General features: G+C 39.6%; 1 protein-coding gene across 5 annotated transcripts in view; it reads left to right on the plus strand.

Annotated features, from left to right (window-relative positions):
* Nucleotides 1-24,289, plus strand: part of MYO7A (myosin VIIA) — a 454,077-nt gene that overhangs the window by 380,109 nt on the left and 49,679 nt on the right. For all 5 annotated transcript variants that reach the window (XM_073661638.1, XM_073661622.1, XM_073661633.1 and 2 more), the window contains 13 exons: nt 449-850; nt 1,860-2,030; nt 2,177-2,294; nt 2,741-2,867; nt 5,693-5,862; nt 6,296-6,486; nt 9,721-9,845; nt 10,360-10,517; nt 11,149-11,302; nt 11,737-11,892; nt 12,311-12,416; nt 15,212-15,325; nt 15,712-15,799. In XM_073661638.1, the coding sequence (XP_073517739.1) occupies nt 449-850; nt 1,860-2,030; nt 2,177-2,294; nt 2,741-2,867; nt 5,693-5,862; nt 6,296-6,486; nt 9,721-9,845; nt 10,360-10,517; nt 11,149-11,302; nt 11,737-11,892; nt 12,311-12,416; nt 15,212-15,325; nt 15,712-15,799 (2,080 nt within the window). The remainder of the gene's footprint in view (nt 1-448; nt 851-1,859; nt 2,031-2,176; nt 2,295-2,740; nt 2,868-5,692; nt 5,863-6,295; nt 6,487-9,720; nt 9,846-10,359; nt 10,518-11,148; nt 11,303-11,736; nt 11,893-12,310; nt 12,417-15,211; nt 15,326-15,711; nt 15,800-24,289) is intronic.

Genomic DNA, 24,289 nt, shown 5'->3' on the forward strand with positions numbered 1-24,289 from the left:
TTTATTCTTTTTTTAAATTGGGAAAAGGGAGACGATTCAAATTTTTATGTATTTTTCATTTTTTAAACATTTTTTAAAACTTTTTTAAAAAGTTTGCTTTATTTTTTTTTTTTTATTCCCACCTTAGTCGTTTGATAACCTTCACTATGCAATATGTGGTAAAATTAATGATATAATAAGCCCTGTACGGGAGTACAAACATGGCGGCCTTCAGTAGACCACCCCCAACTGCGATAGCAGCCCATCTGTACCCCATGATTGATTGTAGACTGATCGCAACTGTTTAATGGTTGAGTGGTTAAACAGCAGCAATCAGAGTCAGCTCTGATCGCTGCTGTTAGAGGAAGGTGCTGGCTGTGTAACACAGCTGGTACCCACCGTATATGGAGGGGGACTTAGATCCTGAGCTCACTCCACACACCCATATATACATCTTCATTCCCACCAGGCCACCAAATCCAAAAAGCCGATCATGCTCCCCGTGACCTTCATGGATGGAACGACTAAGACCCTCCTCACGGACTCGGCCACCACAGCCAAGGAACTCTGCAACTCACTGGCCGACAAAGTCAACCTGAGGGACCGGTTCGGGTTCTCCTTGTACATTGCCCTGTTTGATAAGGTGTCCTCGCTGGGCAGCGGGAACGACCACGTGATGGACGCCGTATCTCAATGCGAGCAATACGCCAAGGAGCAGGGGGCACAGGAGAGGAACGCCCCCTGGAGGCTGTTTTTCAGGAAGGAAATTTTCACCCCATGGCACAATCCTACAGAAGACAATGTGGCAACCAGTCTTATTTATCAGCAGATTGTGAGGGGGGTGAAGTTTGGTGAATACCGGTGTGAGAAGGTAAGCAAGCCCCCGGGGTACACATCTTACATTAAAGGGATATTTCCATCTCAAAGATCATATCCCAATATATAGTAGATGTAATAATAATAATATTAGCAAATACCTCCAATTAGAAATTTAGTATAGTTCTTCTGATTCGCTATGTCACTTACCCCATGTACAGGGCATTGCAGTAGCTTAGGTATCCATGGTTATGACCACTAGCAACTAACTGTCACTATATGACTGATCATAACCACGGATACCTAAGCTACTGTAATTCCTTGCACATGGGGTAAGCGACATAGCTAATTGGAGGTATTTGCTAATATTATTATTCTTGCACCTACTACATATCAGGAGATGGGAATACCCCTTTAACTAGTGAAATGTTGTTTAGCTTTAGCAGTATCTGTATGATATGATCCTATGATAACACTGCCTGTCCTATGTTATGGATTTTGTCTAAATTCTGCATTTTCTTTAAAAATATAGCATGTTAATGATTTTTCTTTTCTCCATTGAGATCAATGAGACTGAGCAGCAAAAAAAAAACCCCATAAAAAAAATGCAGAGAAAACGCATAAAAAATACACATTTTAATTCAGATTTGCTCAATTTTTTCTGGTTATCGTCTGCATTTTTTACTGCTGAAAAAAAAAGCTACTTGTGAACGTAAACTGATTGTGGTTTTCGAGTTTTACTTGCGGACAATTGGGTTGATCATATCCAAGTGTCACTTTGCAGCATGCTGCAAAGATGACATCGTGCTGGGCCTACAAATCATAAGATGCGCCTGGGGTGATGACAAATCGCAGGGCTCCCATTAGGTGGCCATTGGACCAGGTTCCTGCCCAAGGAAGATGGGGGTAGTAGTGTCCAGGTAGAGGAGGAATAAACCAGACTCGTGTATCCTGATTAGTAATGTCATCCTCGGAGTATGCTATGACACTCACATTGGACCTTACATTATCCACGTGGGATCATGTGATTCCTTCTTTTAATGGATTCTTGTCCCGCTGTTAAGGAGGAGGATCTGGCGGAGCTGGCGTCTCAGCAGTACTATGTGGATTATGGTTCGGAGCTGATAATGGAAAGACTTTTAAATCTTATACCGTCTTATATCCCGGACCGCGAGATCACGCCGTCCAAAAACGTGGAGAAGTGGGCCCAGTACATAATAGCAGCACACAAAAAGGTAAGACCAGCCCCAGCGGAAATATGTATATATATGCAAATATAAGTCCCACCCCCTAGGGGACCGACAATCAACAGTGATGTCTTAGAAAGGACTATTCCCATCTTATAAAGTGATTGAGAGCAAATGACTTTCTCCCCTTGTAGGGTATTTACGCCCAGAGGAGATCGGACGCACAGAAGGTTAAGGAGAACGTGGTGGATTTTGCTCGGTTTAAGTGGCCTTTACTGTTTTCTAGATTCTATGAGGCCTTTAAGTTTTCCGGTAAGAAACCTGGCACATCGCACTTTTAACGCCACTCCAAATAAATCTCCACCATAATTTTAAATGTTAATGCTCCTGTAGCCACCACTAGGGGGAGCTTACTGCATACAGTGTATACACTGAACTCACTAATCACTCAGTATGCAGTGAGCTCCCCCTAGTGGTGGCAGCAAGAACTTTAACATTTTATATCAACATTTTCTGCATCAATCTACACTTGGTGTTTCTGTTCTTCACCATTTTAGTGATCTTTCCTTTTAATCTCTTATCAGAAGATTTAAAAATGTGTGCAGAAAACCGATAGATAAAGCCTAATACTGCCCACAGCAGAGGCTTTGTTACAATTGTATCCCGTCTAGACATTTTATGAATGTAACTACATGAAGTACATGAACATGGAGGTGATGATTTGTTGGCCCTGCTACATGTTATCTTGCTGTTCGTAGGACCGAGCCTTCCCAAGAATGACGTGATCGTGGCTGTTAACTGGACTGGGGTCTACTTTGTAGATGAGCAAGAACAGGTTCTCCTTGAGTTGTCCTTCCCCGAGATCACAGCCGTGTCCAGCAGCAGGTGAATGCAAAAAAAATATTATTAAAATATTATCCCCCATAGAAACAATTAAAGGGTTTGTCCACTACTACAGGACACACAGGCCATCTCTATGAGAGAGAAGAGGATACAGGACTCACAGGCTTTCTCTGAGTGGCCATGGGATGCTGGACTCACAGGCTTCCTCTATGAGTGAGCAGAGTAAGCAGTACTCATTGGCTTTCTCTATGAGTGGGCGGAGAAGTAGGACTCACAGGCTTTTTCTATGAGTGAGCGGAGGAAACAGGACTCACAGGCTTTCTCTGAGTGGGCGGGTGGAGCAGTAATCACAGGCTTTCTCTATGAGTGGTTGAGGGAAGCAGGAATCACAGGCTTTTTCTATGAGTGGGTGGAGTAGGAACACAGGCTTTCTCTGAGTGGGTGGAGGAAACAGGACTCACAGGCTTTCATTGAGTGGGCGGGGGATGCAAGACTCAGGCTTTCTCTATGAGTGGGTAGGAGAAGCAGGACTCACAGGCTTTCTCTGAGTGGATGGAGGAATCAGGACGCACCGGCTTTCTCTATGAGTGGGCAGAGAGAGCAGGACTCACAGGCTTTTTCTGAGTGGATGGAGGAATCAGGACTCACTGGCTTTCTCTATGAGTGGGCAGAGAGAGCAGGACTCACAGGCTTTCTCTGAGTTTGCGGTGGAAGCAGAACTCACAGGCTTTCTCTATGAGTAGGCAAAGGAAGCTGGACTCACATCCTTTCACTGAGTTGGTGGGGAAAGCTGGACTCACAGGCCTTTCTCTGAGAGGGTGGGTAAGCAAGACTCACAGCCTTTCACTGAGTGGGTGGGGAAGCAGAACTCACAAACTTTCTCTAAGAGTGAGAGGGTGAAGCAGGACTCACCATCTTTCACTGTGTGGGCAGGGAAGCAGAACTCACAGGCTTTCTCTGAGTCGATGGGAGGAATCAGGACCCACTGGCTTTCTATATGAGTGGGAAGGTGAAGCAGGACTCACCAGCTTTCTCTATGAATGGGCAGAGGATACAGCACTCACAGGCTTTCTCTGAGTTGGCGGTGGAAGCAGGACTCACAGGCTTTCTGTCTGGGTGGGTGGGGGAAGCAGGACTCACAGGCTTTCTCTATGAGTGAGTGGGGAAAGCAGGACTCACAAGCCTTCTCTATGAGTGGGCGGAGAAAGCAGGACTCACAGGCTTTCACTGAGTTGGTGGGGTAAGCAGGACTCACAGGCTTTCACTGAGTGGGCAAGTAAAGCAGAACTCACCAGCTTTCCCTGAATGGGTGGGTGAAGCAGGACTCACCAGCTTTCATTGAGTGGACGGGTGAAGCAGGACTCACCAGCTTTCATTGAGTGGGCGGGTGAAGCAGGACTCACCAGCTTTCACTGAGTGGGCAGGGAAGCAGAACTCACAGGCTTTCTCTTGAGTGGATGGAGGAATCAGGGCTCACTGGCTTTCTCTATGAATGGGCAGAGGATACAAGACTCACAGGCTTTCTCTGAGTTGGCGGTGGAAGCAGGACTCACAGGCTTTCTGTCTGGGTGGGTGGGGGAAGCAGGACTCACAGCCTTTCTGTCTGGGCGGGTGGGGGAAGCAGGACTCACAGCCTTTCTCTATGAGTGAGTGGGGGTAGCATGACTCACAAGCCTTCTCTATGAGTGGGCGGAGGAAGCAGGACTCACAGGCTTTCACTGAGTTGGTGGGGTAAGCAGGACTCACAGGCTTTCACTGAGTGGGCAGGTAAAGCAGGACTCATCAGCTTTCCTTGAGTGGGCGAGTGAAGCAGGACTCACCAGCTTTCCCTGAGTGGGCAGGTAAAGCAGGACTCATCAGCTTTCATTGAGTGGACAGGTAAAGCAGGACTCACCAGCTTTCCCTGAGTGGGCGGGTGAAGCAGGACTCACCAGCTTTCCCTGAGTGGGCAGGGAAGCAGGACTCACCAGCTTTCTCTATGAGTGAGCGGAATAAGTAGGACTCACAGGCTTTCTCTGAGTGGGCGGAGGAAACAAGACTCACAGGCTTTCTCTATGAGTAGGCGGGGAAGCAGGACTCACCAGCTTTCTCTATGACTGGATGGGTGAAGCGGAACTCATCAGCTTTCACTGAGTGAGCGGAGTAAGCAGGACTCACAGGTTTTCTCTTTGAGTGTATGGGGAAAGCAGACTTTTTTCTATGGCTCTTCACAGCAGATAAACAGCTTTTTACATGAAAGTTCTAAATCAAATAATAGAAAACTATACATCCCTGTACTCCGCCTCTCCACATCTATATACTATGATGCCTTCAGATAGACACCTGACTCCACTATATTAAAGGGAACCTGTCATGTCCTTAAACACTATTAACCTGCAGATATAGGATCCACCTGCAGGTTCATATGCTGCCCAACCTCCTTACTGAAAGTGCAACTAGTGGGAGAAAGTGAACTTATTTCTTCCTGGGAGCCGCTGGCTTTCAGTCATGGGTGCGGTGCATGGAATGGTTACCGTCATCGCTCACAGCATTGTGAGCAGTGTCTATAAGCACGCCCCGATGCTTTGATCGACAGCTCGTTCTGGACAGATGTGCTGCAAAGCGAAATGAAACTCAAATTGCCGGGGCGTGCTTACTGTCACCGCTCAGAATGCTGTCAGCGATGACTGTAACCACTTGCTACACCGGCCCCATGACTGAAAGCCGGCGGCTCCCGTGAGGAATAAAATTTATTTTCTCCCAGTAGCCACCCTTTCAGTATGGCGGCCAGACAACATTGTAACGCTACATGGGTTTTCGATGACGCAAGATGAAACTGCATCCAAATATGTTCTCTGGTTACCCCCTTTCACTGTGCTGTCCTACAGGGGAGGTAAGCTGCAGGGGCAGAGCTTCACTTTGGCCACTATTAAAAGTGATGAGTACACCTTCACCTCCAACAATGCTGAAGATATCCGAGATCTTGTGGTGACCTTCCTGGAAGGACTGAGAAAACGATCCAAGTATGTGGTGGCTCTTCAGGACAATCCAAACCCTGGTAAGGCGGGTTCTGTATGCATTCTTCCTCCATCATTGCAATACTTGTAGCTGCTGGGTGCCGGTGCAACCTGATGCACTTTTCAACTCCTCTTGGCAGCAATCTTGATGGCAGGAGAGAATCAGGGGCTTGATGCACTGCTTATTTGGGGTTTATCTTGATTGCAAAATTCATTTTCGGCATTCAGCCTAAGGGGATAGACTACCGGGGGATTAAATAGTTTTGGACTATAAAGATTAATAAAAAGACCAATGAGAAGGTGCCCATTATCATTTTCAAGTTCCACAATAAGGGTCTGTTCAATGAATGCAGTTGTAACCATTATTTAGGAGTTGAGACCCAAAAATACAAAGAATATTCAGTACTCATTCACTAAATTCATCGGCCTATACGATCTGATATTATATTTTTGATTTATTTTTGTCATTTATAGCTGGAGAAGATTCCGGTTTCCTTAGTTTTCAGAAGGGAGACCTGATCATCCTGGACCAGGACACCGGGGAGTCCATCATGAATGCTGGCTGGTCCCATGGCTATAACGAGAGGACAAAGCACAAAGGAGACTTTCCAACAGAGATTGTGTACGTCATGCCAAGCGTCACTAAACCCCCCTCGGAGATTGTGGTAGGTTCTTACCATAGTCTTCAAATCATCTGGGGTTTCTTGGTTGGTCCTCATTCCTTCCAGGATATTTTAATAAAATTATGCTACTTATTTTCAGCCCAAACATATTAATGCAAAAATAAAAACAAATTCATAGGTCATTTTTATTTACTGTTGGCCATTTGGAATATGTTACGTGCCCATTGCGGTCCTCTTAGGAGTCCATTAAGTCCCTATGAAAATAGACTTATAGAATATGCGCCTTCAGAAAATGACATATTATAAGCATATTTTTTCTTTTAAAGTGTTTTTTGAATATTTTTTTGTTACTATTAACATAAAAAATCTTAAAATATTGTACTTTTTCCACTAGAGGAGGCACGGTAAGCTGGCACTTTCTGTTCTCTGCAGCTCACCTGTCGGCTTTGGCGTATAGACTGGGACAATATGAACAGAGAGATCTCATTTCCATTTTAGTGATAGAAGGGTTTTCCAGGACTTCAGTGAAGATCAATCTTTTGGATAGGTCATCAATATTAGATTGGTGGGGGTCCAACATGCAGCACCCCCAAAAAACAGCTGTGTGCTACTATTGCGATGGCCTGATGTACATAGTGTAATAACAGTTCCATTGTACTGCATGAAGCCTATATATGAAAAAGGGACTATACTCCATCACTAACCGAAGACTGGCTTAGTCTATTGACCCCCTTTCACTGCAGCCACCATAAATCGCCCTCACCCTGCTGCACTGTCAACACAGGAAGGGTGTATCTCCCAAATGATCACTTCCATGGAAGTTATTAAAAATGTAAAAAAAATGTACATCATTTAAAAAAATGGAACAAACTTATTATTTTTATAATGCAGACTGACATCTAGTAAATTAAATAAAAAATGATATAAATTAAGCATTCCCTTTAAATTTATTTTAAACAGGTATTATGTACTGATTAATTTCAAATAAATCTGCATAGAAACAGTCAACAAACCTGGTTGCCTGCAGCCACCACTAGAGGGTGCTCAGGAGCATGATGCATAGAATCATAGAATCATAGAATGGTAGAGTTGGAAGGGACCTCCTGGGTCATCTGGTCCAACCCCCTGCTCAAAGCAGGATTCACTAGATCATCTCAGACAGATATCTGTCCAGCCTCTGTGTGAAGACGTCCATTGAAGGAGAACTCACCACCTCTCGTGGCAGCCTGTTCCACTCATTAATCACCCTAACTGTCAAAAAGTTTTTTCTAATATCTAATCTGTGTCTCCTCCCATTTAGTTTCATCCCATTGCTTCTAGTCTTTCCTTGTGCAAATGAGAATAAAGATGATCCTTCTACAATGTGACAGCCCTTGACATATTTGTAGACAGCTATTAAGTCTCCTCTCAGTCTTCTTTTTTGCAAGCTAAACATTCCCAAATCCTGCAACCGTTCCTCATAGGACATGGTTTGCAGACCAGTCACCATTCTGGTCGCTCTTCTCTGAACTTGCTCCAGTTTGTCGATGTCTTTTTTAAAATGTGGTGCCCAAAACTGTACACAGTATTCCAGATGAGGTCTGACCAAAGAGGAGTAAAGACCGATAATGACTTCACGTGATCTAGACTGTATGCTTCTGTTAATACATCCCAGAATTGTATTTGCCTTTTTTGCTGCTGCATCACACTGTTGACTCATGTTCAGTCTATGATCTATTAGTATACCTAAGTCTTTTTCACATGTACTGTTGCTTAGCTCTATTCCTCCCATTCTGTATATGCTTTTTTCATTTTTATTGCCCAGATGTAGTACTTTGCATTTTTCCCTGTTAAAAACCATTCTGTTGGTTGCTGCCCACTGCTCCAGTTTATTTAGGTCTTTTTGAATCCTCTCTCTCTCTTCTCTAGTATTAGCTATCCTTCCTAGCTTTGTGTCATCAGCAAATTTAATCAGTTTACCCTCAATTCCTTCATCTAAATCATTGATAAAGATGTTGAACAATACAGGTCCCAGGACGGAGCCCTGTGGTACCCCACTTGAGACATTCATCCAGCTGGATGTGAAGCCATTTACAACCACCCTTTGAGTCCGATCACTAAGCCAGTTATGAATCCACCTAACAGTTGCCTGGTCCATTGCATACTTGGTCATTTTTTCAATAAGGATGGTGTGAGATACTTTGTCAAATGCTTTGCTGAAGTCAAGATATACTATATCTACAGCATTTCCCTGATCCACCCAGTCAGTGATTCTGTCATAGAAGGAAATTAAGTTAGTCTGACATGACTTGTTAGTTACAAACCCATGCTGACTCTGGTTAATCACTTCATTCTTATCCATGTACTTACATACATGTTGTTTAATACTGGTTATACATTGATCTCAACAATAAACCTGTATTGAGTGAGCATCCAAGCTCCAGAATACTACTCCAAGAATCGGCCCTTATCAAAGTCATGGCCGAAAGTATTGACACACTTGAAATTGTTCCAGAAAATGATGTACAGTATTTCTCCCAGAAAATGATTGCAATTACACATGTTTTCTTTTTTGTGTGTGTGTATTGGAACAACACGAAAAAAAAAACAGAACAAAAAAAGGTTGTAAGCTTCCTGATCATGTTGCGCACCGTGGACAAAGAAACATCAAGATCTCTTGAGATAGTTGATATTTTTCAAGAATTTTTGTTATTAAGTCCTCAGACAGTTCTCCTCTTTCTGGTCTCCATGCTTCGTGTGGCACACACAGACACACAATGCAAAGATTGAGTCAACTTCTCTCTCCTCTTTCTACCTGGTTTCAGGTGTGATTTTCATATTTCCCACACCTGTTACTTGCCACAGGTGAGTGTGAACGAGCATCACATGCTTGAAACAAAGTTGTTTACCCATAATTTTGGAAAGGTTCCAAATTTTGTCCAGCTCTTGAGGTTTTGTGTGAAATTATGTTAAATTTGCCTTTTTTTCTCCGTTTTTTTTTGTGTCGTTCCAATACACACAAAGGAAATAAACATGTGTATAACAAAATATGTGCAATTGCAATAATTTTCTGGGAGAAATACTTCATTTTTTTGAAACACATTCAAGGGTGCCAACAATTTCGGCCATGACTGTAAATTAATTTTGGTTCCAAGTTTTGGTAGCACCCTTTTCAAGCCGAAGTCCCTAAAACTATTGTAGCCGTTGCCACCGGCTGATTGGATTGATTGGATAAGGTATATTATAGATTGGGAATGTGAATGGTCACTTGTCTTCAAACCATTCTCTGTTGTCCAGACACTGGTGACGATGACCCCAGACCAGAAGCAGGATGTGGTGCGGACGGTGCAGATGGCCACCCTGGAGCAGGAGGAGAAGGTGAAGCCGTACACTCTGGAGGAATTCTCCTATGATTACTTCAGGTTAGGAAGTCGCACTGCACCCAGGGAACACTGCGCCAATCATACCACCATAACATTGCAGGCCTCATTACAGGCACCCAAAAAAATCCTCAAAATAGTCCCCCCCCCCCCTCCGTACTTACCATAGAGTTGTACGTCCTACTAACTGATAAACCTTCCAATACATCCACTGCAGTGATAGTTCCTGAAAATGGGGTAAAAATATTAACGGGGTCCATTGGGCTTCCAGCACTGAGTGTACATAATAAAACTGTCTTCCTGCAGCCACCACTAGGGGGAGCTCAGTGCATAGGAAAATATACAGTCACCATTGTAAAAAATGCAAAGCACTGAGCTCCACCCAGCGGTGGCTGTAGAAAAACGCTAAAGAAGCAGGAAGAGCTTAGAGTTGGAAACCCCATAGCAGCGGTTTGGTCTGCCTCTATGGGGAACATTAGGAACCCGAAATCCAGAACTGTCCCACAGAACAAAAAAGAACTCATTTCATAAATCATTTCTCTGATTTTGTCCTCAGGCCGCCACCAAAGCACACCCTGAGCCGCGTGATGATCACCAAGAACCGAGGGAAGGACAAGCTGTGGTGTTACACACGGGAGCCCATCAAACAAGCGCTCCTGAGGAAGGTGCTAATGAGCGACGAGCTCTCGCAGGAGGCCTGCATGTGCTTCATCGATATCCTTTCTGCAAAAGACTAAAAAAAATCTTAAAGGGTGTTCTCACCTTCCAGTCCTCCCCCCATCCCACCTGGAAACTCCCACCGGTGGGAGGAGTAAGTGTAAGCCCCTTTCCTCTTCAGCCAAAATTGCCCGGACTGCTTCCAAAAATTCTGGACGATCCTGGTAAATCCGAGACAGTTGGTGAGTTTGGTTCTCACCTATAACCTTAGTGTCCCTCAGACTTAAAGGAGTGTCCAGGGTTGGACTGGCCCACCAGAGAAACGGAGAATCCTCTGGTGGGCCCTGGATTCTCCTTTATGAGAGCTCATAGTGCACACCTTGCAGCTGCTATGGGGCTCTTGAGTGGGGGAGAACGGTGAGCCTTCAGAATCAAATCCTCTGGTGGGCCCAATGTTCTTCAGTCTGACACTAGGGGTGTCTAGCAATGGACATGTCCTTTAAGGGGGGGGAGCTCCAGGGCCTACATAGCATAGACCATAGAGACAGACCATCTGCCATTGGGCTCTTTTTTGTGTCTGCCATGGGACACATTACCCCATATACCCAAGCTGTGCTTAGGGACATGGGTGATTCTCCTAACCTTGTGCCACTGCTGCTCCCAATATTCCTTGACTTGACCCCTGCACCCATGCTGAAGTACATGGGCGACTACCCGTCCAAACGCGTGCGCTCAGTCAACGACCTCACAGATCAGATCTTCGAAGGTGCCTTAAAAGCCGAACCCCTGAAGGACGAGATCTTCTGTCAGATCCTCAAGCAGCTGACGGAGAACCACATCAAGTGAGTGTCTGCAGCCGGGACCTCACCGCGGGACTGAGGATTTGGGCAGTTTTAACCTTAAATTAATGTTTTCTGCTTGAGAGAATTTCTTTTGTTGTTGGAAGGGGCTGCTTTAATCACTAGGGATCGGTGGAGGTACCTGGGAGCAAGTGTTCGATTTCCCTGCACTGCCCCCACAGGAGAAATGAAGTATTACAGGGTACTCATTGAAATCAATGTAATGGACACATCTGCCGGGTCCTCACGAGCTATAACTAGGGGTCACCACTCAGAAGTGCCCCATTTGCACAGAGCGATGGCCAATCATGCCACTTATTGTTTACGGGACTGATGGAGATAGGCGGACAACGTTAGGACAACCCCTGTAAATGATAGCATTCTTTCTGCTGCCACTAGGGGGGGGGTTCTTTTTAATGGTGAACGTGTCGTTTTAGGTACAGCGAGGAGAAGGGCTGGGAGCTGCTATGGTTGGCCACGGGCCTCTTTCCACCCAGCAATATCCTACTTCCTCATGTACAGAGGTTTATACAGTCCCGGAAGCAGCATGCGATGGCGGCAGACTGCATGCACCGGCTGCAGCGAGCCCTCCGGTAAGTGCTACCCATGGACGCCACCGTGCAAAGCCGGACTTAGGTGGCCGAATGTGTCCATCTACTATAGCGGCACTGGAAAGTTTCCTTAAAAGGGTTTTTCCACCTCTTTCTTTAACTTTACATAAGGCTCCTGGTTCACATGTGACCGCTGCAGCCAGTCGGTATGCACAACTGTTGGCTGCAGCGGTCAAGTGCTGACCACAGCAGAAGAAGAGACCGGCAGGAAACACAGGCAGCAGAACGAAGGAGCAGTGGAGGATGGAAAGGGGAGTATACTTCTTTTTTTCCCCCACACTCTAAAATTAAAGAATGAGGTGGAAAACCCCTTTAAGTGACACATTTATTTGTATTTTGTGGATATAAATATATTTACAGTCAACTCAAATCCCGCTCCTCATATTTCTGCTTTTACCAGGAATGGATCCAGAAAGTATCCACCACATTTAGTTGAAGTGGAGGCCATTCAACATAAAACGACGCAAATATTTCACAAAGTGTACTTCCCCGATGACACAGATGAGGTAAGCAACATCGAGTTACATTCTGCCTTATGCTCCAGAGCTGCACTCACACATATTACATACATGAAAGAAGTTATAGAATATCCAGAAGGTAACTCAGGATAAGTAATGTAATGTATGTACATAGTGACTGCACCAGCAGAATAGTGAGTGCAGCTCTGGAGTATAATACAGGATGTAACTCAGGATCAGTACAGGATCAGTAATGTAATGTATGTACACAGTGACCGCACCAGCAGAATAGTGAGTGCAGCTCTGGGGTATAATACAGGATGTAACTCAGGATCAGTACAGGATCAGTAATGTAATGTATGTACACAGTGACCGCACCAGCAGAATAGTGAGTGCAGCTCTGGGGTATAATACAGGATGTAACTCAGGATCAGTACGGGATCAGTAATGTAATGTATGTACACAGTGACTGCACCAGCAGAATAGTGAGTGCAGCTCTGCAGTATAATACAGGATGTAACTCCGGATCAGTAATGTAATGTATGTACACAGTGACTGCCCCAGCAGAATAGTGAGTGCAGCTCTGGAGTATAATACAGGATGTAACTCAGGATCAGTAATGTAATGTATGTACACAGTGACTGCACCAGCAGAATAGTGAGTGCAGCTCTGGAGTATAATACAGGATGTAACACAGGATCAGTACAGGATCAGTAATGTAATGTATGTACACAGTGACTGCACCAGCTGAATAGTGAGTGCAGCTCTGGGGTATAATACAGGATGTAACTCAGGATCAGAAATGTAATGTATGTACACAGTGACGGCACCAGCAGAATAGTGAGTGCAGCTCTGGAGTATAATACAGGATGTAACTCAGGATCAGTAATGTAATGTATGTACACAGTGACCGCACCAGCAGAATAGTGAGTGCAGCTCTGGGGTATAATACAGGATGTAACTCAGGATCAGTACAGGATCAGTAATGTAATGTATGTACACAGTGACCGCACCAGCAGAATAGTGAGTGCAGCTCTGGGGTATAATACAGGATGTAACTCAGGATCAGTACGGGATCAGTAATGTAATGTATGTACACAGTGACTGCACCAGCAGAATAGTGAGTGCAGCTCTGCAGTATAATACAGGATGTAACTCAGGATCAGTAATGTAATGTATGTACACAGTGACTGCCCCAGCAGAATAGTGAGTGCAGCTCTGGAGTATAATACAGGAAGTAACTCAGGATCAGTAATGTAATGTATGTACACAGTGACTGCACCAGCAGAATAGTGAGTGCAGCTCTGGAGTATAATACAGGATGTAACACAGGATCAGTACAGGATCAGTAATGTAATGTATGTACACAGTGACTGCACCAGCAGAATAGTGAGTGCTGCTCTGGAGTATAATACAGGATGTAACACAGGATCAGTACAGGATCAGTAATGTAATGTATGTACACAGTGACTGCACCAGCAGAATAGTGAGTGCAGCTCTGGAGTATAATACAGGAGGTAACTCAGGATCAGTAATGTAATGTATGTACACAGTGACTGCACCTGCAGAATACTGAGTGCAGCTCTGGAGTATACCACAGGATGTAACTCAGGATCAGTAATGTAATGTATGTACACAGTGACTGCACCAGCAGAATAGTGAGTGCAGCTCTGGAGTATAATACAGGATGTAACTCAGGATCAGTACAGGATCAGTAATGTAATGTATGTACACAGTGACTGCACCAGCAGAATAGTGAGTGCAGCTCTGGAGTATAATACAGGAGGTAACTCAGGATCAGTACAGGATCAGTAATGTAATGTATGTACACAGTGACTGCACCAGCAGAATAGTGAGTGCAGCTCTGGAGTATAATACAGGATGTAACTCAGGATCAGTAATGTAATGTATGTACACAGTGACTGCAGCAGCAGAATAGTGAGTGCAGCTCTGGAGTATAATATAGGAGGTAACTCAGGATCAGTACAGGATCAGTAATGTAGTGTATGTACACAGTGACTGCACCAGCAGAATAGTGAGTGCAGCTCTGAAGTCTAATACAGGATGTAACTCAGGATCAGTAATGTAATGTATGTACACCGTGACTCCACCAGCAGAATAGTGAGTGCAGCTCTGGAGTATAATACAGGAAGTAACTCAGGATCAGTAATGTAATGTATGTACACCGTGACTCCACCAGCAGAATAGTGAGTGCAGCTCTGGAGTATAATACAGGATGCAACTCAGGATCAGTAATGCAATGTATGTACACAGTGACTGCACCAGCAGAATAGTGAGTGTAGCTCTGGAGTATAATACAGGATGTAACTCAGGATCAGTAATGTAATGTATGTACACAGTGACTGCACCAGCAGAATAGTGAGTGCAGCTCTGGAGTATAATACAGGATGTAACTCAGGATCAGATGTAACCCGTATTACAGTGTTGGACATCGGCTTTAGGTCAGTCATGGATGTGAATGTTGCACATTTTCAGTTAGACAATCCTTCTAGTATTTTGCTGACCAGTTAGTTATGTTCTTATCTATATCACTGATGTCTTCTGTCTCAAAAACAGCAAGAAAATATTGGTGTGAAATGTGTCAGTATGTGAGATGAATCTGATCCGTGAGACAGTAGATTTGTCTGTCGGTCTCGTTCCTCCACCTCCTTCTAGACCTGGGCCAGTTTGCCGCATCTTCTCGGAGTACAATGCTCCTCTGTATTGCTGGTGATGGGATCGCCCTGGATTTCATTCCCGTCTTTGTGCTCATAAGATATTGCCTGATAGAATATTACCCCACATTGTCGCCGTGGACGTTCACACCGCTTCTTCTCTTACAGGCGTTTGAAGTAGAGTCAAGCACCAAAGCCAAGGATTTCTGCCAAGATATTGCTAACCGGCTGCTTCTGAAATCCCCAGAAGGCTTCAGTCTGTTCGTGAAGATCTCCGATAAGGTAAGAAGGGGCCGGGGTCATAATGAAATGAGGCTATGTGCCTGTCAGTGTTAGCTCTTCAGCCGAGAGTCTCACCATATTGTGGACCCATGGAGGAGCGCTGTAAATCAGGGCACTGATACAGCCAAACTAACGGAGCAACTACAAGTCTCAGCAGCTGAACAAAGTCTCTAGGAAGCGATGTGACCCCCAACATTTTATATTAATTGTTTTTGGTTTGCTGGAGGGTTCCCACCTCTAACTGCAAAAAGAAAGCGACGTCTGCACCATCGCATTATACGTACGTCAATGGAATGAAGAAAGGACATTTAGGTTATAAGGGGACACTGCAGTGTCTAAAAAGACATAACTAGTCTTTATCATTAATTACTATTCATATTTTGCAGGTAATAAGTGTCCCAGAAGGAGACTTTTTCTTTGATTTTGTTCGGCATCTGACAGACTGGATAAAGAAAGCTCGACCATCCAAGGACGGTAAGAAGTAAGAAGATTCGGAATGTAAAAGCAAAAATAATGGCTCATATGGACAGGGGTGGTGACGTACTTCCCAAAAATACTGCTCCCTATGTACAAGAATATAACTACTATAGTACTGCTCCTATGTACAAGAATATAACTACTATAATACTGCCCCCTATGTACAAGACTATAACTGCTATAATACTGCTCCTATGTACAAGAATATAACTACTATAATACTGCCCCCTATGTACAAGAATATAAATACTATAATACTGCCCCTATGTACAAGAATATAACTACTATAATGCCCCCTATGTACAAGAATATAACTACTATAATACTGCCTCCTATGTACAAGAATATAACTACTATAATACTGCCCCTATGTACAAGTATATAATTACTATAATACTGCCCCTGTGTACAAGAATATAACTACTATAATACTGCCCCTATGTACAAGAATATAACTACTAGAATACTGCCCCCTATGTACAAGAATATAAATACTATAATACTGCTCCTATGTACAAGAATATAAATACTATAATACTGCTCCTGTGTATAAGAATATAACTACTATAATACTGCTCCTATGTACAAGAATATAACTACTATAATACTGCTCCTATGAAACAAGAATATAACTACTATAATACTGCTCTTATGTACAAGAATATAACTGCTATAATACTGCCCCCTATGTAAAAGAATATAACTACTATAATACTGCCCCCTATGTACAAGAATATAACTACTATAATACTGCCCCCTATGTACTAGAATATAACTACTATAATACTGCTCCTATGTACAAGAATATAACTACTATAATACTGCCACTATCTACAAGAATATAACTACTATAATACTGCCCCTATGTACAAGTATATAATTACTATAATACTGCCCCTGTGTACAAGAATATAACTACTATAATACTGCCCCTATGTACAAGAATATAACTACTAGAATACTGCCCCCTATGTACAAGAATATAAATACTATAATACTGCTCCTATGTACAAGAATATAAATACTATAATACTGCTCCTGTGTATAAGAATATAACTACTATAATACTGCTCCTATGTACAAGAATATAACTACTATAATACTGCTCCTATGTAACAAGAATATAACTACTATAATACTGCTCTTATGTACAAGAATATAACTGCTATAATACTGCCCCCTATGTACAAGAATATAACTGCTATAATACTGCCCCCTATGTACAAGAATATAACTACTATAATACTGCCGCCTATGTACTAGAATATAACTACTATAATACTGCCCCCTATGTACAAGTATATAACTACTATAATACTGCTCCTATGTACAAGAATATAACTACTATAATACTGCCCCTATGTACAAGAATATAACTACTAGAATACTGCCCCCTATGTACAAGAATATAAATACTATAATACTGCTCCTATGTACAAGAATATAAATACTATAATACTGCTCCTGTGTATAAGAATATAACTACTATAATACTGCTCCTATGTACAAGAATATAACTACTATAATACTGCCCCTATGTACAAGAATATAACTACTATAATACTGGTCCTATGTACAAGAATATAACTACTATAATACTGCCCCCTATGTACAAGAATATAAATACTATAATACTGCCTCCTATGTACAAGAATATAACTACTATAATACTGCCCCTATGTACAAGAATATAACTAATATAATGCTGCTCCTATGTGCAAGTATATAACTACTATAATACTGCTCCTATGTACAAGAATATAACTACTATATTACTGCCACTATGTACAAGAATATAACTACTATAATACTGCCCCTATGTACAAGAATATAATTACTATAATACTGCCCCCTATGTACAAGAATATAACTACTATAATACTGCCCCCTATGTACTAGAATATAACTACTATAATACTGCTCCTATGTACAAGAATATAACTACTATAATACTGCCACTATCTACAAGAATATAACTACTATAATACTGCCCCTATGTACAAGTATATAATTACTTTAATACTGCCCCTGTGTACAAGAATATAACTACTATAATACTGCCCCTATGTACAAGAATATAACTACTAGAATACTGCCCCCTATGTACAAGAATATAAATACTATAATACTGCTCCTATGTACAAGAATATAAATACTATAATACTGCTCCTGTGTATAAGAATATAACTACTATAATACTGCTCCTATGTACAAGAATATAACTACTATAATACTGCTCCTATGTAACAAGAATATAACTACTATAATACTGCTCTTATGTACAAGAATATAACTGCTATAATACTGCCCCCTATGTAAAAGAATATAACTACTATAATACTGCCCCCTATGTACAAGAATATAACTACTATAATACTGCCCCCTATGTACTAGAATATAACTACTATAATACTGCTCCTATGTACAAGAATATAACTACTATAATACTGCCACTATCTACAAGAATATAACTACTATAATACTGCCCCTATGTACAAGTATATAATTACTATAATACTGCCCCTGTGTACAAGAATATAACTACTATAATACTGCCCCTATGTACAAGAATATAACTACTAGAATACTGCCCCCTATGTACAAGAATATAAATACTATAATACTGCTCCTATGTACAAGAATATAAATACTATAATACTGCTCCTGTGTATAAGAATATAACTACTATAATACTGCTCCTATGTACAAGAATATAACTACTATAATACTGCTCCTATGTAACAAGAATATAACTACTATAATACTGCTCTTATGTACAAGAATATAACTGCTATAATACTGCCCCCTATGTACAAGAATATAACTGCTATAATACTGCCCCCTATGTACAAGAATATAACTACTATAATACTGCCGCCTATGTACTAGAATATAACTACTATAATACTACCCCCTATGTACAAGTATATAACTACTATAATACTGCTCCTATGTACAAGAATATAACTACTATAATACTGCCCCTATGTACAAGAATATAACTACTAGAATACTGCCCCCTATGTACAAGAATATAAATACTATAATACTGCTCCTATGTACAAGAATATAAATACTATAATACTGCTCCTGTGTATAAGAATATAACTACTATAATACTGCTCCTATGTACAAGAATATAACTACTATAATACTGCTCCTATGTAACAAGAATATAACTACTATAATACTGCTCTTATGTACAAGAATATAACTGCTATAATACTGCCCCCTATGTACAAGAATATAACTACTATAATACTGCCCCCTATGTACAAGAATATAACTACTATAATACTGCTCCTATGTACAAGAATATAACTACTATAATACTGCCCCTATGTACAAGAATATAACTACTATAATACTGCTCCTATGTACCAGAATATAACTACTATAATACTGCCCCTATGTACAAGAATATAACTACTATAATACTGCCCCTATGTACAAGAAGATAACTGCTATAATACTGCTCCTATGTACCAGAATATAACTACTATAATACTGCCCCTATATACAAGAATATAACTACTATAATACTGCTCCCTATGTACAAGAATATAACTACTATAATACTGCTCCTATGTACAAGAATATAACTACTATAATACTACCCCTATGTACAAGAATATAACTACTATAATACTGCTCCTATGTACCAGAATATAACTACTATAATACTGCTCCTATGTACAAGAATATATCTACTATAATACTGCCCCTATGTACCAGAATATAACTACTATAATACTGCTCCATATGTACAAGAATATAATTACTATAATACTGCCCCTGTGTACAAGAATATAACTACTATAATACTGCCCCCTATGTACTAGAATATAACTACTATAATACTGCCCCCTATGTACAAGTATATAACTACTATAATACTGCTCCTATGTACAAGAATATAACTACTATAATACTGCCCCTATGTACAAGAATATAACTACTATAATACTGCTCCTACGTACAAGAATATAACTACTATAATACTGCTCCTACGTACAAGAATATAACTACTATAATACTGCTCCTATGTACAAGAATATAACTACTATAATACTGCCCCCTATGTACTAGATTATAACTACTATAATACTGTCCCCTATGTACAAGTATATAACTACTATAATACTGCTCCTATGTACAAGAATATAACTACTATAATACTGCCACTATGTACAAGAATATAACAATTATAATAATGCCCCTATGTACAAGAATATAATTACTATAATACTGCCCCCTATGTACAAGAATATAACTACTATAATACTGCCCCCTATGTACTAGAATATAACTACTATAATACTGCTCCTATGTACAAGAATATAACTACTATAATACTGCTCCTATGTACAAGAATATAACTACTATAATACTGCCACTATGTACAAGAATATAACTACTATAATACTGCCCCTATGTACAAGAATATAATTACTATAATACTGCCCCTGTGTACAAGAATATAACTACTATAGTACTGCCCCTATGTACTAGAATATAACTAATATAATAATGCCCCCTATGTACAAGTATATAACTACTATAATACTGCTCCTATGTACAAGAATATAACTACTATAATACTGCCCCTATGTACAAGAATATAACTACTATAATACTGCCCCTATGTACAAGAATATAACTACTATAATACTGCTCCTACGTACAAGAATATAACTACTATAATACTGCTCCTATGTACAAGAATATAACTACTATAATACTGCCCCCTATGTACTAGATTATAACTACTATAATACTGTCCCCTATGTACAAGTATATAACTACTATAATACTGCTCCTATGTACAAGAATATAACTACTATAATACTGCCACTATGTACAAGAATATAACTACTATAATACTGCCCCTATGTACAAGAATATAATTACTATAATACTGCCCCCTATGTACAAGAATATAACTACTATAATACTGCCCCCTATGTACTAGAATATAACTACTATAATACTGCTCCTATGTACAAGAATATAACTACTATAATACTGCTCCTATGTACAAGAATATAACTACTATAATACTGCCACTATGTACAAGAATATAACTACTATAATACTGCCCCTATGTACAAGAATATAATTACTATAATACTGCCCCTATGTACAAGAATATAACTACTATAGTACTGCCCCTATGTACTAGAATATAACTAATATAATAATGCCCCCTATGTACAAGTATATAACTACTATAATACTGCTCCTATGTACAAGAATATACCTACTATAATACTGCCACTATGTACAAGAATATAACTAATATAATACTGCCCCCTATGTACTAGAATATAACTACTATAATACTGCTCATATGTGCAAGAATATAACTACTATAATACTGCTCCTATGTACAAGAATATAACTACTATAATACTGCTCCTATGTACAAGAATATAACTACTATAATACTGCCCCCTATGTACAAGAATATTACTACTATAATACTGCCCCCTATGTACAAGAATATAACTACTATAATACTGCTCCTATGTACAAGAATATAACTACTATAATACTGCTCCTATGTACAAGAATATAACTACTATAATACTGCTCCTATGTACAAGAATATAAAAACTATAATACTGCTCCTATGTACAAGAATATAACTACTATAATACTGCCCCTATGTACAAGAATAAAACTACTATAATACTGCCCCCTATGTACAGGAATGTAACTACTATAATACTGCCTCCTATGTACAAGTATATAACTACTATAATACTGTCCCTATGTACAAGAATATAACTACTATAATACTGCTCCTATGTACAAGAATATAACTACTATAATACTGCTCCTATGTACAAGAATATAACTACTATAATACTGCTCCTATGTACAAGAATATAACTGCTATAATACTGCTCCTATGTACAAAAATATAACTACTATAATACTACCCCCTATGTACAAGAATATAACTACTATAATACTGCTCCTATGTACAAGAATATAACTACTATAATACTGCTCCTATGTTCAAGAATATAACTACTATAATACTGCTTCTATGTACAAGAATATAACTACTATAATACTGCTCCCTATGTACAAGAATATAACTACTATAATACTGCTCCTATGTACAAGAATATAACTACTATAATACTGCTCCTATGTACAAGAATATAACTACTATAATACTGATCCTATGTACAAGAATATAACTACTATAATACTGCCACTATGTACAAGAAAAAACTACTATAAAACTGCCCCCTATGTACTAGAATATAACGACTATAATTCTGCTCCTATGTAGAATATAACTACTATAATACTGCTCCTATGTACAAGAATATAACTACAATAATACTGCCACTATGTACTAGAATATAACTACTATAATACTGCCCCTATGTACAAGAATATAATTACTATAATACTGCCCCTGTGTACAAGAATATAACTACTATAATACTGCCCCCTATGTACTAGAATATAACTACTATAATACTGCCCCCTATGTACAAGTATATAACTACTATAATACTGCTCCTATGTACAGGAATATAACTACTATAATACTGCCACTATGTACAAGAATATAACTACTATAATACTGCCCCTATGTACAAGAATGTAATTACTATAATACTGCCCCCTATGTACAAGAATATAACTACTATAGTACTGCCCCCTATGTACTAGAATATAACTACTATAATACTGCTCCTATGTACAAGAATATAACTACTATAATACTGCTCCTATGTACAAGAATATAACTACTATAATACTGCCACTATGTACAAGAATATAACTACTATAATACTGCCCCTATGTACAAGAATATAATTACTATAATACTGCCCCTATGTACAAGAATATAACTACTATAATACTGCCCCTATATACAAGAATATAACTACTATAATACTGCCCCTATGTACAAGAATATAACTACTATAATACTGCCCCTATGTACAAGAATATAACTACTATAATACTACTCCTATGTACAAGAATATAACTACTATAATACTGCCCCTATGTACAAGAATATAACTACTATAATACTGCCCCCTATGTACAAGAATATAACTACTATAATGCTGCTCCTATGTACAAGAATATAACTACTATAATACTGCTCCTATGTACAAGAATATAACTACTATAATACTGCCCCTATGTACAAGAATATAACTACTATAATACTGCCCCCTATGTACAAGAATATAACTACTATAATACTGCTCCTATGTACAAGAATATAACTACTATAATACTGCTCCTATGTACAAGAATGTAACTATAATACTGCCCCCTATGTACAAGAATATAAATACTATAATACTACTCCTATGTACAAGAATATAACTACTGTAATACTGCTCCCTATGTACAAGAATATAACTACTATAATACTGCTCTTATGTACAAGTATATAACTACTATAATACTGCTCTTATGTACAAGTATATAACTACTATAATACTGCCCTCTATGTACAAGTATATAACTACTATAATACTGCTCTTATGTACAAGTATATAACTACTATAATACTGCCCCCTATGTACAAGAATATAACTACTATAATACTGCTCCTATGTACAAGAATATAACTACTATAATACTGCCCTCTATGTACAAGAATATAAATACTATAATACTGCTCCTATGTACAAGAATATAACTACTATAATACTGCTCCTATGTTCAAGAATATAACTACTATAATACTGCCCCCTATGTATAAGAATATAACTACTATAATACTACTCCTATGTACAAAAATATAACTACTATAATACTGCCCCTATGTACAAGAATATAACTACTATAATACTGCCCCCTATGTACAAGAATATAACTACTATAATACTGCTCTTATGTACAAGTATATAACTACTATAATACTGCTCTTATGTACAAGTATATAACTACTATAATACTGCCCTCTATGTACAAGTATATAACTACTATAATACTGCTCTTATGTACAAGTATATAACTACTATAATACTGCCCCCTATGTACAAGAATATAACTACTATAATACTGCCCCTATGTACAAGAATATAACTACTATAATACTGCCACTATGTACAAGAATATAACTACTATAATACTGCCCCTATGTACAAGAATATAATTACTATAATACTGCCCCTATATACAAGAATATAACTACTATAATACTGCCCCTATATACAAGAATATAACTACTATAATACTGCCCCTGTGTACAAGAATGTAACTACTATAATACTGCCCCCTATGTACTAGAATATAACTACTATAATACTGCCCCCTATGTACAAGTATATAACTACTATAATACTGCTCTTATGTACAAGAATATAACTTCTATAATACTGCCACTATGTACAAGAATATAACTACTATAATACTGCTCCTATGTACAAGAATATAACTACTATAATACTGCTCCTATGTACAAGAATATAACTACTATAATACTGCCACTATGTA

This window comes from Phyllobates terribilis, unplaced genomic scaffold, assembly GCF_046119375.1.
Source record: "Phyllobates terribilis strain yellow unplaced genomic scaffold, ASM4611937v1 Scaffold_2__4_contigs__length_985480577, whole genome shotgun sequence".
NCBI lineage: Eukaryota > Metazoa > Chordata > Amphibia > Anura > Dendrobatidae > Phyllobates > Phyllobates terribilis.